Below are 19,796 nucleotides of genomic sequence, written 5' to 3' on the forward strand. Positions count from 1 at the left end.
AGCAACCCTATGAATACAACCCTAGACCGGTGCTGTCAATGACACCTTGATGGCTTTCAAAGAGACCAAATATAATGGTATCTGGTGCAAAGTTACACCAAGTATTATTTAATTGTTGAAACTTCAAATATGATATCATAATGACATGGTTTATTACTTATATATACAACATAGAGGAACAACTTCTCTTTGTCATGGGTAAATGTCCATATTCATGTAGATAAACATAATAGTCAAATCTGTCTGATAATTTAAAGAGTCACTTGTAGATGTTGGGTCAGAGAAGAGTTCTACATGGTGACCAGATTCCAACAAGGTATCTCGTGTGTAGTTACTTGTTTCGGTGTTGGTGATGAAAACACCTTCTTCAGATAATTTTATGTATATTGTTCTTTTCATACATGGAATTGTAGTACCAGAAACTTGTCTCCTGTTGATATATTAAGAAGAATTCGCTACCTGAAGAAGGTGCATAAGGCTGGCATCAACCAAGTAGAGTGGAAAATCCTATCTCTGCAGATACTACTACTACTCCTCCTACTACTACTACTACTACTAATAATAATAATAATATTTGTACCCTGTCACCATCTCCCTGAAAGGAAGGACTCGGGATGGCCCATGGAAGCACTACTAAGTGCCACACTCAAGACAACAATACACAAACATATAAAACAATATAAATCTATAAACAACAAACATAAATAAACCCCTTCCAATAAAATGTAAAATTAATAAGACACAATAGAATCTGTGAATAAAACTGGCTATCTACCAGCAGCAAACCAAAGTGCCGGGGTAAAGCAGTAGCTCGGCTCTCAATCTGACCATAAAACTACACAAGGTCAAAGGCCTGTCTAAAGAGCCATGTTTTTAAACTAGCCTGAAAGGCTTGGAAAGTGGGGACTGACCTAATATCTTTAGGGAGGGTACTCCAGAGCCAGAACCCACCACCAAGAAGGCCCCCCTCTCTTGTCCTCACCAATTGTATTTCAGATGGTAGTGGGACCCCAGACCTAGCCTGCTGGTGCACCCCGAAACCTGGTGGACTAAGCTGGGTGAGGTTAACTCCCCCCATCCCAGTTAATCCAACCAGGTCTCGGTGATGTAAGCTAGGTCAAGATGGTCATCCAGGGTTAAATCCTGGATGGCCAGTGTTTTACCATTTGTGGACCTAGCATTTAACAGCAAAACTTGTAGTCCCAGGGACCTGTCATTTTGGCTATCCAATCTATCTTGCCACAGGATTGCAAAAACTCCCGCTTGAACATTCATCCCTGTGGCTAAAGTGATAGGGTTGGACAGAAGGAAAAACAACGTATGACGAAGTCCTAATATTCATTTCCTGGATTATTACTATGTGTTTGGTACTATGGGGTACCTATAGTAGTCTTTAAAGGGAAGTCTAAGTTGAGAAAAATTGTCAATCAGTAGTGACTTTTGGAGTATCCTAATAGAATAGTCTAATGTAGTTGTGAAGCTGCTCTGAGGGGGGTGGGGGGTGAGAAGGAAGGGTACAAATATGCAAAATAAATAAATAATGTAAGTTGAAAAGAACTGTTGGGACACTCTGAAAAAGTTATGGGGACCAATTTTGAGGTTCTGGGTATAATGTTTGTGTTTCATATATATCTTTTCTGGTTGGGATACAAAGGGCTATTCATCCTAAACTCCCCTTTCTATAGCCACTGTTGTTGGTGGCATTAAGCGGTAGGGGAGAGGGACAGAGAGCAAGCAGGAAATGCAGACATTAATGAACGCTTTCATCTTGGCCTGGATAGGAAAGAAAATGGGAAAGCACTCACAGACCAGGCATGTAGCTAAGGGGGGGGGGGGCTTGAGGGCCTTCATTCCCCCCCCCCCCCCCAAATTCTCAAGAAGGCCTTACTAACAGGTTTCTGCCCTTTCTGCAATTTTTTCATTCAATGAGTAAGGCAATGCATTTCCCCCTCTGCTCATGATACGAATTGCATATTTTATTTGACTTCATAATATTTCATTTATTATGTTGGCATTGTCTTTATGTTTGTCACATTGTTAAACTGCTTCAGTTGTTGCTATGCATTTTGATCATGGCTGTTTTTATCTTAAAGCAAGATATTATCGTGCTTTCACCATTTTCTAAAAGCACACCCACAGTTACGCAAACTTCATTATATACTGACTGCCGTTCTTTAGTTTCTTCCTGCCACCAGAAATTTCTGTAATGGAAGTAAAAATTTCTACATAGAATAATATTTTAGATTAAAAGCTCTGCAAACAAGAGGAGAGAATTCTAATATCACTGGAACTTCGGGGACGGACTGATGGATTACAGCCTTTCAATTATTCCATTATTATCCAGCATACTTAATATTCAGAAGTTGTGAAAGTGATTATATACTAGAAACATAAAAGTCAGAAGGCATCTGAAAAGCCACCGGCACCTATTCCAAACTCTTACATGTTTCAGGCATTCCTCATACTCCAACCAGATAAAAAGTAATACCATGGGCATTCCCTAAACCTTTATCCTTATGAGTTGCTTCCTGTTGTTCAGGTCAGGTCTCACCAGAATGATATAGCATTTAGGGAAGGAGATACAGCCGAGTAAACTAGCACCAGAAGTTAAGATACTGAAGATCTCCACAGCCACCATGGCTTTCCCAGTTGCACTTAGGTAAGTGGGGACAAAGGCGATCCAAACACTACAAAAGGCCAGCATGCTGAATGTAATAAACTTAGCTTCATTAAAACTATCAGGTAACTTACGAACCAGGAATGCTACAGTGAAGCTGGCAAGAGCCAAGAAGCCCATGTAGCTCAAGACACAGTAAAACATGGTGACAGACCCCTCGTTGCACTGCAGGATGATTTCCTTATTTCCAGAGTGCATGTCCAAATCAGGGAATGGAGGGGAGGTTGCCAACCATGCTATACAAATGCTTGCTTGAATAAGGCAACAAGTAACGGCAATGGAATAAGGCAATCTTCTTCCTGCCCACTTGTTCATCCAAGATCCAGGCTTTGTGGCTAGGAATGCCAAAGAAACAATCATGGTTTTTGCCAACACGCATGACACAGCCACTGAGAAGAGGATGGCGAAAGTTGTTTGCCTGAGAAGGCAGGATACTTCTTCTGGTTGGCCAAGGAACAAAAAAGGAGAGAGGAAGCACAGCAGGAGGGAGATGAGAAGAATGTAGGTGAGATTCCGGTTGTTGGCTTTGACTATTGGCGTATCTTTGTGCTTAATAAATATTTGTAGTACTAATGCTGTGATTAGGACAAAAGAAACCGCGACTGCAGACAAACTGATCCCCAAGGGATCTTTATAAGACAAGAAACTAATATTTTTGGGGATACATGTGTCTCTGTCATTGCTTAGATAATGATCTTCTGGGCATCTGAAACAGTCATCCATATCTGAAAAATCAGAAAAGATTGCATTTCAGGGGCTATTCATATATTAGGTACAGTTCATTCCAATAATATCATTTTTTTTCAACCTGGGGGTCAGGACCCCTTTGGGGGTCATGAACGGCATCAGAGGGGTTGGCTAAGACTATTAGAAAACACAACATTTTCTGGGTTGTTGTAGGTTTACCGGGCTATATGGCCATGTTCTAGAGCCATTTTCTCCTGACGTTTGGCCTGCATCTATGGCAAGCATCTTCAGAGGTAGTGAGGTCTGTTGGAAGTGGGAAAATGGGTTTATATATCTGTGGAAAGACCAGGGTGGGACAAAGGACTCTTGTCTGCTGGAGCTAGGTGTGAATGCTTCAACTGACCACCTTGATTAGCATTTAATGGCTTGGAAGTGCCTGGGGGAATCTTTTTTTGAGAGGTGATTTGATGTGCCTGATTGTTTACTCTCTGTTGTTTTGCTGTTGTAATTTTTGAGTTTTTTTAATACTGGTAGACAGTAGGCTTGGGTAACCACAGAAAAATTTGGTTCTAAACTCGTTTTGTTTTTAGGGGGCCCTTGCGTTTCGTTTTTAAGAATTCTGAAATTTTTCTTTTAAAAATATCGAAATATACGAAATTTCGTAAAATTACGAATCGATTCGTTAATGGCGGACGCAATTGCGCAATATGCTAAAAAAACACCTCCAAATGGGACAGGGGGAATTTCTGAAGCTTCCCTCTCCCTCTGTTGTTGACTGTTGGTGTGATAAAACAAACAACAACTATAAAACTTGCACGAGACATGCGAAAATAATTACGAAATAATTACGAAATAAATTGAAAAAATTGTTTTGAATCTAATTTACTCCTCACACTGTTCCTGCATGGCTCAATATTGGATTGTAAGCTAATTTAAATACGAATTAATAACGAATTACGAAATTAACGAACAAAACCGCCCAGGCCTAGTAGCCAGATTTTGTTCATTTTCATGGTTTCTTCCTTTCTGTTGAAATTGTCCACATGCTTGTGGATTTCAATGGCTTCTCTGTGTAGTCTGAGAAGTCTACATAGTCTGTAGTCTACATAGGGACCACCAAACGCAGCAGCATTGCCCAAACACGAATCAAGGAACATGAAAGGAACTGCAGACTACTCCAACCAGAGAAGTCAGCCATAGCAAAGCACCTGATGAACCAACCTGGACACAGCATATTATTTGAAAACACAGAAATGCTGGACCACTCTCACAACCACCATGTCAGACTACACAGACTATCTCATCCAGGGTTTTATCAATTTTATCAATTTTATTCCTAGTACTTTTGGCCTGCCCACTGTGTTGTATTTCTCTATCTTGTTATTTTGAAACTGTTTGTTTTATTTTGTTATTTCATGTATTTATTTTGATGGTATTTTTGCTTCTTGGATTTTATTTAGCTGTACTGTAATTTTGGCCTTGGCCTCATGTTAGCCACCCCGAGTCCCTTTTGGGGAGATGGTGGCGGGGTATAAATAAAGTTTATTATAAGCACACTTTGGGTTTGGTCAAGAAAACAATTACAAATCCACCAACATTAGCATTGTCTAGCCCAAATTTTAAAATATTATGGGGAGCTTTGTTTATATTTCCATTGGAATTAATGTTCTATTTTATATTTTAAGATGACAAAATGGTGTCCGCCATATCCTACCTGTTGAATTAGAAATTTCTCCATCTGGACACAGAATGCAATCATAGCAGCAGAAGGGTTGGTCTTCTTTCTTTTTCTTCCGACAGCCTGGCTGACAACGCTCATTACACAGAGAAAGGGGAGGTACCTGGTCCAAATTAAAAGGAAATTGCAGTGGAATAATGATAAAGATACCTGTTTCCAGCATTTCTATGCATATATAGAACCTCACTAATGGAACATGGAATCAGTCATGGCTGCGGGTAGCTAGTGAATTTTTAAAATCTAAATTCTACACAATGATCAAATAAGTAAGTAAAACATGCTAATCATGCTCAATAGTTAGTTGGATGGGAGACCTCCAACCAATCCGATAGTTCAGGGAAAGGAATTAGCAAAATCATCTTTGACTATTTCTTGCCTAAGAAAATCCTATGGAATTCATGAGATTACCATAGGGCTACAAACAACTTCAAGGCACATACACACACACATTTTAAAAGGGAATGCTTCAGTTAAATATTATGAAGCTGTGAGTAATATTTCCATATACTATATAACAGTGGTTCTCAACCTTCCTAAAGCAACGATCCTTTAATACAGTTCTCAAGTTGTGGTGACCTCCAACCATAAAATTATTTTCATTGCTACTTCATAACTATAATTTTGCTACTGTTATGAATCATAATGTAAATATCTGATATACAGGATGGATATTCATTCACTGGACCAAATTTGGCACAAATACCTGATACATCCAAATTTGATTTACTGGTGGGTTTGGGGCGGGGGTTGATTTTGTCATTTGGGAGTTGTAGTTGTTGGGATTTATAGTTAACCTACAATCAAAGAACATTGTTTTTATTTTACCATTGGATCAATGACCATCATTGTGCTGAAATGAGAAAATGTCCTGTACTTGAATGGACCACCAAGAAAAGTCTGTGTCCTCCACATTCCCTACCTGTTTAAATCCTGGATGCCACACCAACATATTTTCATCAAGGGTGAATTGTTCATCTTGAGGAGCACTTGGATCCACCTTTCCAACTCTTCTTCTCTGGAAGGAATTGTTTGGCAATGTCTCCAAATTAATAATATCAAATTTACCTCCAGTTTCCATTCTATGCTCAAAGGATACTTGTTCTCCTGCAGAGTTGTTAAAGGAAATGCTTTGAAGAAATGGATGGAGCTAATTTAAAAAAAAAGCAGTGGAAAAGAAAGTGAGCATTTGAAGATTACATTTTTGCTCTACAAGCAACAAAGATCTGCTCCATGGGGAGAAAAGCAGGATATAAACAAAGATAACAACAACAACAATGGCAACTGGAAGCAAAACAATGACAGAAGCGGCAGAAATGTTCAATGCCATAGAGCCAAACTGTCAGGAACTGCTATTATAGATTGGAACTCCAAAAGCGTGGATACCAAAAATGGATGTACCAGCTATGAAAACTTGAATATCCAGATTCAGCTATAACAGAGGCTTGCTGACCAGAGGAGACAAATCACCAGGAAAAAGGAGCTCACAAATACCATTGGCCTGTGACAAAGAACTGGTGAGATCACAAGTCTGAAAAAGTTACAGAAAATGAACATGTCAAACTACTCTGGGACTTCTGAATTCAGACTGAGAGAATTTTGGGGCACAAGACTACTGACCTCACAAATGTGTTAACAAAACAAAGAATAGATTGTCGATGTTGCAATCCCAGGTGACAGCCGGATTAAAGAGAAACAACTGGAAAAGCTGACACGATATGACGATTTAAAGATCGAACTGCAAAGACTCTGGCACAAGCCAGTCAAGGTCGTCCGAGTAGTGATCGGCACGCTGGGTGCAGTGCCTAAAGACCTTGGCTTGCACTTAAACACAATCAGCACTGATAAAATAACCATCTGTCATCTGCAATAGGCCACCTTACTGAGATGTGCATGCATTATTCGCCAATACATCACACAGTTCTAGACACTTGGGAAGTATCCAACATGTGATCCAATACAACAGCCAGCAGAGTGACCTTGTTTGCCGTGTACTAATTGTTGCATTTCAAATAATAATAATAATAATAATAATAATAATAATAATAATAATGCATTAGCCTTTCAGTAAGGTCTGAAGACATTACCTGCCAAGCCTGCAGATTTTGCAGTTTGACTGCATCACTCCTCTTGTTGGTATGGGAGGTATATTTCCCTCTGTTGTAGTTGAATTGAGAAGAGTACATAGCATGCAAAGCATGAGCCACACTGTGGACAGCATTGTAGACACTGTAGCTGTGTCCTGTCATGCTCATTTCAAACAAAGGCTTAAATATATCCTCAAGGTTCTCATTTCCAGTACATTGCCCCATTTCTGTTTGCTCCCAAGACTCTGGAAAGTAACAGTCAAATGCTTGTTCCCAGAAGACCTGAATAAATTTGTCTCTTTTGTTCAAGAGAGGATTTGTTGTCTTTAGAAATTCTCTGAAATTTGGAATATTCTCTGAGTGAATGGCAAAAGCAATAGCACCATGAAAAACTTGAAGATCCCAACCTCTTGAAAGACCGGTTAAAATGAATTCTTGTTGAGCTGTCAGGATCCACACCTTCTTGAAAACGAAATTTTCATTTTGAAGACCTCCCGTAGTTAAGATGACTCTTAAAGCTGCAATGGTCAAAGATTCTCCGTACAAGATAAACGTGTTTATATCACTCATTAAATATGAATAAATTTCATTTACATCTATAAATGCGTCATCCAAACGTGCTATATAGGATAACCTTTTTATAAAAGCTGAACAGATCCCGTTCTCTGAAAGCAGTGGTTCCAGACTCTGCAAGAAATGCTCCCCGCTGTTATTATCAGTGGCAAAGATCCCAACCCAATTCCATCCAAAATATTGAAACAGGCGAATAATCCCAACGTTCTGATAAGATTCCTCTGGGACCATGGAATAAAATGAAGAATACTGCGTGGTATTAAGCTCTTGAAGGTCAAATGAGCCATAGATCATCTAAAATAGAATGCAAACATATAGAACAAGGAAGTTAATAAAAGTGTCTATGTTTATTGATTTATCGATTCAACAACCATTTGACAAGTTAAAGTTATATGTGTGATCAGTAATAAAGTCTAGGGATATACATTCTGTGTGTCAACCATTTCTGTCCTCATTGCAAAATGTTCACCTACTGAATAACAATGAAAATATATTGTTGAAAGCTTTCATGACCAGAATCACTGGGTTGTTGTAGGTTATTCATGCTGTATGGCCATGTTCTTGAAGAATTATTTCCTGACATTTCGTCTGCATCTGTGGCAGGCATCCTCAGAAGTTGTGATGTCGGTTTCACCTGCATCCTAGTTTCAAACAGATTCCACTACCTCTGAGGATGCCTGCCAAAGATGCAGGTGAAACGTCAGGAGAGAATGCTTCAAAAACATGACCAGACAGCCCAAAAAACGTACAACAACACAGTGAGAAGATAAGTCATTAGGCCTGGGTAACAACGCAAAAATTTGTTTCTAAAATCGATTTGTATTTGGGGGTTTTTTTTGTTTCGATATTTAAAATAATTACAAAATTTTCCCTTAAAAAAGTTCGGTATTTACGAAATTTCGTTAATATTTACAAAACATTTTGTAAAGATAGCGCCCTTTTTTTCAATATTTTTTCAATATTTTTTAAATTTAATTATTAATTTAGTAGAATAGGGAGGAGAAATTATTATTAAGGAGGGAAGGCAGGCACTCACTCTGGCGGGCCCTCTCACTCGCCGCTCGCCCTCTCGCTCGCCGCTCGCCCTCTCGCTCGCCGCTCGCCCTCTCGCTCGCCGCTCGCCCTCTCGCTCGCCGCTCGCCCTCTTGCTTGCCCTCTCGCTCGCCGCTCGCCCTCTCGCTCGTCCTCTCACTCGCCCTCTCGCTCGCCCTCTCGCTCGCCCTCTCGCTCGCTTGCTCAGCCGGCGCCTTCCCCGCCCTCTCCTCCTCCTCCTCCTCCTCCTCTTTCAGGCTCTGCCTCTGACTGGCTAAGAGAGGAGAGAGATGAGAGCTCCCAGCAAGCATCGCCAGGCGGCCATCTTACGTATTTCCGAAATGGACGGAAATACAAAATGTTTTGGCGCCTGCCGTTTTGATATTTAAAAACACTTCCTGGTTTAAAAATAAGTTTTGTAATCGTTTTGTAATTGCTAAAATTAACGAATATTTAACGAATTACAAAATTAACGAACGAAACCGCCCAGGCCTATAAGTCATTATTACTGTTGTTGTTATGGCACTTTTCCTCTCTATTAACAGAATGCTCTCTTTTTTTGTGTCAGGAGTGACTTGAGAAACTGCAAGTTGCTTCTGATGTGAGAGAATTGGCCACCTGCAAGGATGTTGCCAAGGGGATGCCCAGATGTTTTAACGTTTTACTATCCAGATGTTTTAATGTTTTACTTCAGGTGGGAGGCTTCTCTCCTGTCCCAGCATGGGGAGCTGGAGCTGACAGAGGGAGCTCATCCACGCTGTCCCCGGATTCGAACCTCCAACCTCTCGGTCTTCAGTTCTGCTGACACAAGAGTTTAACCCATTGCACTATTGAGGGCTCCAAAAACAATACAATACACAATACAACATCTAAAAACTATGAACACTAAAATAAAATTAAACCAAGCACTATTTAAAATTAAGCAGTCAAAACCATTTGTGATCGGATCCTACCTGTGGAATTTTGTAGAAACCTAAAAGGCTTGCCATATCAGAAGAGGTGGCAGCACCAAGTCCTCCAATGACAGCTATCAGGTTCCTCTGTTTATCACAGTTGTAATTAGGAAAAAATCGAGGAGATTTGAAGAGCAGATCCAGGGTGCTCCGATAAGTCATCAATGCATCATAGTAGCTGTCACAAATATGAAATCCCAGGGTAATGTTCAGCAAGATCTGCAGATCCCGATTGATCTCATGCACAGCAAAGGCCAAGGCAAGGGCATGCTGGTAGAACTTTGGCACCATACTGCAAGGGAATTCAAAGAAAAAATTACAGGTTATAAAATTCTCCTGTCACAAGGCTGTTAATGTTTTCCTGACTTAGGTGGTGAGGGAAACATTTCTGAGGATGTTCCCATCCAAATTATGCTGTAGCAGAATGCCAACCTCTAACAACTACCATGTCAGACTATGCAGAGAAGCCACTGAAATCCACAAGAATGTGGACAATTTCAACAGAAAGGAAGAAACCTCGTTTCCAACAGAGCCCACAACCTCTGAGGATTTCTGCCATAGGTACAGGCAAAACATAGGAGAGAATTCTTCTGTATCATGGCCATACAGCCCAGATAACTCATAACAACCCAGTAATTCCATCCATGAAAGCCTTTGACAATACATCCAACCTTTGAATTTTGTCTAGTATTCTGAAACATCCATCATGTATTCTGACACAAAAACCATACTTTCTTTGGCTTCAAGGCAGAATTTAAAGTAGAGAAAATGCCTTCTACGGAGGGGGAGCAAAACATATTCAATAGACTGAGATTGAGGAGAGAGCAGGGAGAGAGAGATGAAATAATGATTTCTTACTCTGGGACACCCAACTGCTTCAGAGAAGGCTTTTCCTTGAACGGGGCTTCAATGGTCACGTAAATAAGCTGCGAAGAGACCCCACCAATGAGGAGATCACCTGGCTGGTACCAATCTTGTGGAAGAGGGAAGATATCACCTGCAGGACATTTCAAAGCGCTTCCTTGGCAAATCACGGGACGCTTCAGAATTGAAAACATCAGCAACCATAGCATCCTGGCAAGGAAGCGCCTGGCTCTAATTGCAGACTCTTGGGTCTCTATCCATGATAACTGCCCAACCCAAAAGATAATATCTTGCACGGACTCTCAATGGAAATGCATTAATCTTGCAAGGTATTCAAAGAGAGACAGTTGCCTGCCTTCAATTTCCAAATTTCCAATTTCACATTCGCCAGTAAGATAATTGTATGCTTAATATTGCTTGACCTCAAGTTGCTTCTGGCCCACAGTGACTCTAACACGAACCTATCACAAGGGTTTCTGGGCCAGATTTGCTCAGAAGGTGTTTGCAATAAGACAGAAAGTTGGAAATTGTCAGAAATGCAATGGACAGAGTCCTGCCTACCCCTTGTCCCTGTTCCATATCTCAATGGAACAGGGGCTTATTTATAACCAGAACTGCTTGTTGATTCCTTTCTACAGCCTTCTGGAAATTCTTTGCCACCTGATGCAGCTGAAGTTAATGGCAGTGATTTCAATGATCCCACAGGGAAATAATTAGTTGTGTTCATGACAGATGTCCTGAGCGATTTTACTGAGAGAAAAACAACATTGGATTACTTTCTCCCCTGACATTAAGTCCAGTCGTGTCCGACTCTGGGGCTTGGTGCTCATCTCCATTTCTTAGCCGAACAGTTGGCATAGTCCACAGACACCTCCAAGGTCATGTGGCCAGCATGACTGCAAGGAGTGCTGTTACCTTCCCTCCAGAGTGGTACCTATTGATCTACTCACATATTCATGTTTTAGAACTGCTAGGTTGGCAGAAGCTGGGCCTAACAGCGGGAGCTCGTGTCGTTCCCTGGATTCGAACATGTGACCTGAAGATCTATTCTCCAAATGAACCTTGGATGCAATGATGCGTGTTTATAGGGTTGACACACTGTTGCCATTATTTGCATATCATTCAACACAACATAATTCCTCTATAAGTAGTAAGTTTGAGGCTGCATTTCTTCTATGAGTCATGGTACTAGGGAGGATTCATTGGGAAGCCTATCCTTTGTAACTTACACCTGGATCGTAGAAAGTTAATTATTAATCACCAATTTTGTTCTCAAAGGAAATAACAATTTTAACCATTTTCTTTTCAGTATAAGAAAGTCTAGAAAACTTGACACAATTCCTGTTTTGAGACTTATTCTGTGCAAATGTTACCGTGATGGTTTTTCACATTTTCTGTGCAGAAATATTTTCTATACAAAAATGCTATTTTCTGTGTAGGTAAAGATAAAGGCTTTCCCGTGACATTAAGTCCAGTCACTACTTTCAACCTTATTTTCTTTCAGAACTAAAAGCAGTATGTTGTGGAATTGTGACTATTATTATTAACAATAATGTTAATAATAGTAATAATAATAAAAACAACAATAATAACTAAAGTTAATAAATGACTCTGTTGCAGTTGAGTCTACTGGCAATGTTACAACTGATAGTAGGAGTAGTAGAGAGGGGAAGAGAGGTGCTCAGGTGTTGGATGAAGAGCAACAAAGAAAGGGAATCAGGGAAATATTCATGTCACCTACAGATGAAGACTTTTCATTATTTATTTATTTATTTATTTGATGCACTTATTAACCGCCATTCTCAGCCCTTACGGGCGACTCATGGCGGTGTACAGTACACATAAAAAGACAGTTACAAAGGCCAGTATCAACAACATATAACTATACGACAAATACAAACTACATAAAAATCCGCTTCGTCTCTTAGTAGAATCATAGCCAGTCTCATCTTCCTTATACCATTCCGGTTCTCATTACCGTAATGTTGTTGCTTAGCATTTAATTAAATGCCCTCTCGAACAGCCAGGTCTTAAGGCTTTTTCGAAAGGACATGAGGGAGGGCGCCTGTCTGATGTGTGCCGGGAGAGTGTTCCACAGCCGGGGGGCCACCACCGAGAAGGCCCTCTCCCTCGTCCCCGCCAGCCGTGCCTGTGATGCAGGCGGGATCGAGAGAAGGGCCTCCCCAGACGATCTCAAGGTCCTCGTGGGCTCGTAGGCCAAGATGCGGTCAGAAAGGTATTTTGGGCCGGAACCGTTTAGGGCTTTGTAGGCCAAGACCAGCACCTTGAATTGGGTCCGGTAGCAAATCGGCAGCCAGTGGAGCTGGGACAACAAGGGCGTTGTGTGCTCCCTGCTACCCGCTCCAGTTAGTAACATGGCTGCCGCACGCTGGACCAGCTGAAGCTTCCGGGCCGTCTTCAAGGGCAGCCCCACGTAGAGAGCGTTGCAGTAATCCAGGCGGGATGTGACAAGAGCGTGTACCACCGTGGCCAAGTCAGACTTCCCGAGATACGGGCGCAGCTGGCGCACGAGCCTAAGCTGTGCAAATGCTCCCCTGGTCACCGCTGAAACCTGGGGGTCCAGGCTCAACGATGAGTCCAGGGTCACACCCAAGCTGCGAACCTGCGCCTTCAAGGGGAGTGCGACCCCGTCCAGCCCAGGCTGTAACCCTATATCCCGTTCGGCCTTGCGACTGACCAGGAGTACCTCTGTCTTGTCTGGATTTAGTTTCAGTTTGTTCGCCCTCATCCAGACCGTTACAGCGGCCAGGCACCGGTTCAGGACCTCAACAGCCTCCTTAGTAGCAGGTGGGAAGGAGTGACAGAGTTGGACATCATCTGCGTACAGATGACACCGCACCCCGAAACTCCGGATGATCTCACCCAGCGGCTTCATGTAGATGTTAAACAGCATGGGGGACAGTATGGAACCCTGTGGCACCCCACAAGTCAACGGTTGTGGTGCGGAACAGGAGTCCCCCAATGACACCTTCTGGGTGCGACCCTCCAGAAATGACCGGAGCCACTGCAAAGCAATGCCCCCAAGACCCATTTCCGCAAGGCGCCCCAGAAGGATACCGTGGTCGACGGTATCGAAGGCCGCTGAGAGGTCCAGGAGCACCAACAGGGACACACTCCCCCTGTCTAGCTCCCGGCGCAGATCATCCACTAAGGCGACCAAGACCGTCTCGGTACCATGCCCCGGTCTGAAACCAGACTGTGCCGGATCCAGATAATCCGTGTCTCTCAAGAATACCTGGAGTTGTGAGGCCACCACGCTTTCCATGACTTTGCCCAAAAAGGGGAGATTGGAAACAGGCCGAAAGTTGTCCAATTTAGTGGGGTCCAGTGATGGCTTCTTCAACAGAGGCTTTATAATAGCCTGTTTTAGGCTCGCTGGAATCTTGCCTTCCCGAAGGGAGGCATTCACCACCACTGTTACCCACTCGGCCAATCCCCCTCTGGCCTCTCTCAGAAGCCAGGATGGGCAGGGGTCTAGGATGGACGTGGTGGGCCTCATTCCTCCAAGTACCTTGTCCACATCCTCGGGTTTCACAAACTGAAAAGAATCCAACAAAATAGGACAAGCAGGTGCTCTCGTTACATCCACAGAGTCTGCATCTAACGCGGCGTCCAGCCCAGAACGGATCAAGGCGACTTTGTCTGCGAAGAACCGAGCAAATGCTTCACAGCGCGCGACCGAATTGTCAGGGCTCCCACCTGCAGAGGCGGGAGTTAAAAGACCTCTGACAATCCGAAACAGCTCCGCCGGACGGTTCTTTGCAGACGCAATAGTGGCTGCAAAGAAAGTTTTCTTTGCGGTCTTTATTGCCGCGGCATATGCCCTAAGAAAGGACACAAACCGTGCTCGGTTTGACTCGCTCGGTTCCGAACGCCACACGCTCTCTAGTTCCCTCTTCCTTCGCTTCATAGCTGCCAGCTCCTCAGTAAACCAAGGGGCTGGTTTAGCTCGGCTACTTGAGAGGGGACGTTCCGGAGCAATCATGTCAATAGCCCTGGTCATCTCCCCATTCCAGAGAGCCACCAAGGCTTCGACATGGTCGCCTACCGAGGTGGCGGGAAAATCCCCAAGAGCCGTCAGGAAGCCATTCGGATCCATCAGTCTCCTGGGGCGGACCATCTTAATGGGTCCTCCACCTTTGCAGAGGTTAGGGGGCGCAGTGAGCCTAAATCTGATCAGGAAGTGGTCGGTCCATGGCAACGGAGAGATGGACAACTCCTCCACACCGCCACCCTGTTCCCATCCCTGGCAGAAAACCAAATCCAATGTGTGTCCAGCACAGTGGGTGGGGCCAGATATTTGTTGGGACAGCCCCATGGTTGCCATGGCAGACATGAAGTCCTGAGCCGCGCCTGTGAGGGTCGTCTCGGCATGGACGTTGAAGTCTCCCAGCACAAGAAGCCGTTGAGACTTCAATGCCAGGCTCGAGACCACCCCCGCTAGCTCAGGTAGGGAGACTGTAGTGCAGCGAGGTGGACGGTACACTACTAGAATCCCTATACTGTCCCGGTCACCCACCCTCAGGTAGACGCTTTCGAAATTTGCGGTCTGCGGGATGGGGCACCTGGTCAGATGGATGGAATCCCTATAGACCACTGCGACCCCGCCTCCCCGCCCTCCGGATCTAGGTTGGTGCTGCACGGAGAAACCCGGAGGACAAAGCTGGGTCAGATTTACTCCTCCAGCTTCATCCAACCAGGTCTCCGTGATGCACGCCAGATCTGCCCGTTCGTCCAGGATTAAGTCCTGGATCCAGGTCGTTTTTCCGTTGACAGATCTGGCGTTCAACAGCACCACCTTCAGACCGGAGGGTCCGCTCACCTGGTTACACCAATTTACCTTAGGAGACCGATTTGGAATTTTGATGATAGATAAATGGTCCGAATTTGGCCGAATTTGAGGTCTCCTTTTCCCGCATCTCCTCCTTCCCACCACGACCTCTATGGGGGCCCCTCGGCTAGTGGAACACCTCCCCTCCTCCATGCCGCTATTCCTGGCTAGGGTCTTAATCACATTTTCACCAGCTGTTTGGGATGTTGGCCAATTTTGCTGGCCTTCTTCATCCCCCCTCCTCCCCTCATTGTTTCCCACAGGCTCCAGCCCACTACCTCCCCTGTCCCTTCCACCAGATAATAGTAACAGAGACAGTAAGCATAGGAGGGTGGAGGACCACATGGATGGAAATGAACACTTCGGTAGATGAGGATACCGGAGGCAAGCGTTAGCCGCGAAATAGGATGGTCCTTGAATACTAGAGTCTTAAAGTGCAAAGTGCAAAGTAAATTCCGCGGCTACCGAGTAATTCTTAAGGTGCAAGGTTTTTAAAGTGCAACAAGATATTAAAGTGCAACAGCCTCAACAGAAAAAATATTTGGCCCTCTATACTACTGAAGTGCGGCAGGAGGAGTTGGGAGGGGTAAAGTGCAACAGTTGGTAAAGTGCAAACAGTTGGCTACGGAACAGGCGCCACTAAGCGCTATATTATGGTCTTATTACCACATTAGCAGCAGAGGTAGGACGGACTATACCGTGCAGTGTTCGCAAAATGTGCAGAGGTAGGACGGACTATACCGTGCAGTGTTCGCATTATGCTTCTTTCTTAGATACCACATTTCAATACTTCACCAGCTCTGAAATTTTTACTCTTTTCTGGCCTCACCTTTGCTGCCGCCTTGTTATGAAGGATGCCAGCTCTTCAGCTTAGAAATGGAGATGAGCACACCCCCCCCCCCCGCCCGAGTTGAACATGACTGAACTCAATATTAGGGGAAAACCTTTAACTCTAACTACCTAAATTAGGCTAGGAGGAGCCAAGCAACCCTATGAATACAACCCTAGACCTATGCAGTCAATGACACTGAAGGGGAGAGGACCTTGATGGCCTTCAAAGAGACCAAATATAATGGCATCTGGTGCAAAGATACATCAAGTATTATTTAATTGTTGTTGAAACTTCAAATACGATGTCATGATGGCATGGTTTATTACTTATATACACAACATAGAGGAACAACTTCTCTTTGTCATGGATAAATGTCCATATTGATGTAGATAAACATAGTAGTCCAATCTGTCTGATGATTTAAAGAGTCACTTGTAGATGTTTCAAAGGACTATTTGTAGCATCCAAGGTTGGGCCAGAGAAGAGTTCTACACGGTGACCAGATTACCACAAGGTATCCCGGGTGTAGTTGCTTGTTTCAGTGTTGGTGATGAAAACACCTTCTTCAGATAATTTTATGTATATTGTTCTTTTTCATACCAGAGACTTATCTCCTGTTGATATATTAAGAAGAATTCGCTACCTGCAGAAGGTGCATAAGGCTGGCATCAACCAAGTAGAGTGGAAATCCTATCTCTGCAGATAATAATAATAATAATAATAATAATAATAATAATAATAATAATAGTAATAGTAATAATAAATTTATTTGTACCCTGTCACCATCTCCCCGAAAGGAAGGACTCAGGATGGCCCATGGAAGCACTACGAAGTGCCAACACTCAAGAGAACAATACACAAGCATATAAAACAATATAAATCTAAAAACAACAAACATAAATAAACCCCATCTGATAAAATGTAAAATTAATAAGACACAGTAGAATCTGTGAATAAAACTGGCTATCTACCAGCAGCAAACCAAAGTGCCGGGGTAAAACAGTAGCTCGGCTCTCAATCTGACCATAAAACTACACAAGGTCAAAGGGCTGTCTAAAGAGCCATGTTTTTAAACTAGCCTGAAAGGCTTGGAAAGTGGGGACTGACCTAATATCTTTAGGGGGGGTACTCCAGAGCCAGGGCCCACCACCAAGAAGGCCCCCTCTCTCATCCCCACCAATTGTATTTGAGACGGTAGTGGGACCCCAGGCCTAGCCTGCTGGTGCACCCCGAAACCTGGTGGACAAAGCTGGGTGAGGTTAACTCCCCCCACCCCAGTTAATCCAACCAGGTCTCGGTGATGCAAGCTAGGTCAAGATGGTCAACCAGGGTTAAATCCTGGATGGCCAGTGTTTTACCATTTGTGGACCTAGCATTTAACAGCAAAACTTGGAGTCCCAGGGACCTGTCATTTTGGCTATCCAATCTATCCTGCCATAGGGTCACAAAAACTCTGTTGCGCTTCTCCCTGGGATGGCTTTTTGGCTGCATCTCCTCCTTTCCAACACAACCTCAATAGTGGCACCCTGGCTCTGGGATCCCCCTCTTGAACATTCATCCCTGTGGCTAAAGTGATAGGGTTGGACAAAAGGAAAAACAACATATGACGAAATCCTAATATTCATTTCCTGGATTATTACTATGTGTTTGGTACTATGGGGTACCCATAGTAGTCTCTAAAGCAGGGGTCCTCAAACTTTTTAAGCAGAGGGCCAGGTCACAGTCCCTCAAACTGTTGGAGGGCCAGATTATAATTTGAAAAAAAATGAATGAATTCCTATGCACATTGCACATATCTTATTTGTAGTTCAAAAATGCTTAAAAACAATACAGTAATTAAAATGAAGAACAATGTTAACAAATATAAACTTAATATTTCAGTGGGAAGTATGGGCCTGCTTTTGGCTGATGAGATAGGATTGTTGTTGTGGTTGTTGTTGTATGCTTTCAAGTCGTTTCAGACTTAGGTTGAGCCTGAGCGAGGGCCAGGTAAATTACCTTGGAGGGCCGTATCCGGCCCCCGGGCCATATTTTGAGGACCCCTGCTCTAAAGGAAAGTGGGCAGGTCTAAGTTGGGAAAAATTATCAATCACTGGTGACTTTTGGAGGGGGTAGTATCCTAATAGAATAGTCTAACGTTGTTGTGAAGCTGCTGAGTCCCCTGCCCCCCTCTCCGGGGGTTGTGTGTGAGAAGGAAAGGTACAAATATGCAAAATAAATAAATAATGTAAGTTGAAAAGAACTGTTGGGACACTCTGAAAAAGTTATGGGGACCAATTTTGAGGTTCTGGGCATAATGTTTGTGTTTCATATATATCTTTTCTAGTTGGGATACAAAGGGCTATTCATCATAAACTCCCCCTTCTATAGCTATCAAGCCCACTGTTGTTGGTGGTATTAACCGGTAGGGAAGAGGGCCAGAGAGCAAGCAGGAAATGCAGATGTTAATGAACTGGTCCATCTTGGCCTGGACGGGAAAGAAAATGGGAAAGCACTCACAGACCAGGCATGTAGCCCCCCCCCCCCGAAACTATCATGGTGGTCCGCAAGAAGGCCTTACTGTTACATTATTTAAACTGTTATGATTATTCATATCACAATCTGATCACCATGCTCAATATATCCCATATGCATGGGGGTATTGGAGTAACAATACAAAAGGGTTGCTGTCACAGACGAAGTGCATCTTATTTTCTTTCTGGATGAAATACCTTCCCAGTCTCTCTCCTTCCCATTGGAAAGTGGTCAGCGCAGTCACCAGTTTGAGACCTTTACAGCTGTTGCAAGAGGGGGTTAAGGATGTTGTGCAAAGGTCAGTGGAGTAGTGCACTGAACTCCTTCCAAAAAGAGTCATACACCAGAATAAGCCTCACTTATGCCCACATACATCACTAACAGGTTTCTGCCCTTTCTGCAATTTTTTCATTCAATGAGTAAGGCAATGCATTTCCCCCTCTGCGCGTGATATTAATTGCATATTTTATTCGACGTCGTAATATTTCATTTATTATGTTGGCATTGTCTTTATGTTTGTCACATTGTTAAACTGCTTCAGTTGTTACTGTGCATTTTGATCATGGCTGTTTTTATTTTAAAGCAAGATATTATCGTGCTTTCACCATTTTCTAAAAGCACACCCACAGTTACGCAAACTTCATTATATCCTGACTGCCGTTCTTTAGTTTCTTCCTGCCACCAGAAATTTCTGTAATGGAAGTAAAAATTTCCTCATAGAATAATATTGTAGATTAAAAGTTCTGCAAACAAGAGGAGAGAATTCTAATATCACGGGAACTTCGGGGACGGATTGATGGATTACAGCCTTTCAATTATTCCATTATTATCCAGCATACCTAATATTCAGAAGTTGTGAAAGTGATTATATCATAGAAACATAAAAGTCAGAAGGCATCTGAAATGCCACCGGCACCTATTCCAAACTCTTACATGTTTCAGGCATTCCTCAAAGTCCAACCAGATAAAAAGTAATACCATGGACATTCC

General features: G+C 43.1%; 1 protein-coding gene across 1 annotated transcript; it reads right to left on the reverse strand.

The window, feature by feature from the left end:
* Positions 1-2,500: 2,500 nt before the first annotated feature.
* On the reverse strand, positions 2,501-7,990 carry LOC137097314 (vomeronasal type-2 receptor 26-like). Its single transcript, XM_067469566.1, has 4 exons — positions 7,187-7,990; positions 6,022-6,249; positions 5,079-5,205; positions 2,501-3,402 (listed from the first exon to the last, which is right to left on the reverse strand). The coding sequence occupies exons 1-4, from the start codon at positions 7,988-7,990 to the stop codon at positions 2,501-2,503; spliced, it is 2,061 nt and encodes a 686-aa protein (XP_067325667.1).
* Between the last annotated feature and the right edge of the window lie 11,806 nt (positions 7,991-19,796).

This window comes from Anolis sagrei, chromosome 6 (assembly GCF_037176765.1).
Source record: "Anolis sagrei isolate rAnoSag1 chromosome 6, rAnoSag1.mat, whole genome shotgun sequence".
NCBI lineage: Eukaryota > Metazoa > Chordata > Lepidosauria > Squamata > Dactyloidae > Anolis > Anolis sagrei.

Coding starts and splice junctions, on each gene's coding strand:
- LOC137097314 (XM_067469566.1), bottom strand. CDS start 7,990: ATGGTCCCAGAGGAATCTTATCAGAACGTTGGGATTATTCGCCTGTTT. Junction 6,250..7,186: donor AAAATCTGCAGGCTTGGCAG/GTAATGTCTTCA, acceptor TTTTTAAATTAG/CTCCATCCATTTCTTCAAAG. Junction 5,206..6,021: donor GGCATCCAGGATTTAAACAG/GTAGGGAATGTG, acceptor AATTTGGACCAG/GTACCTCCCCTTTCTCTGTG.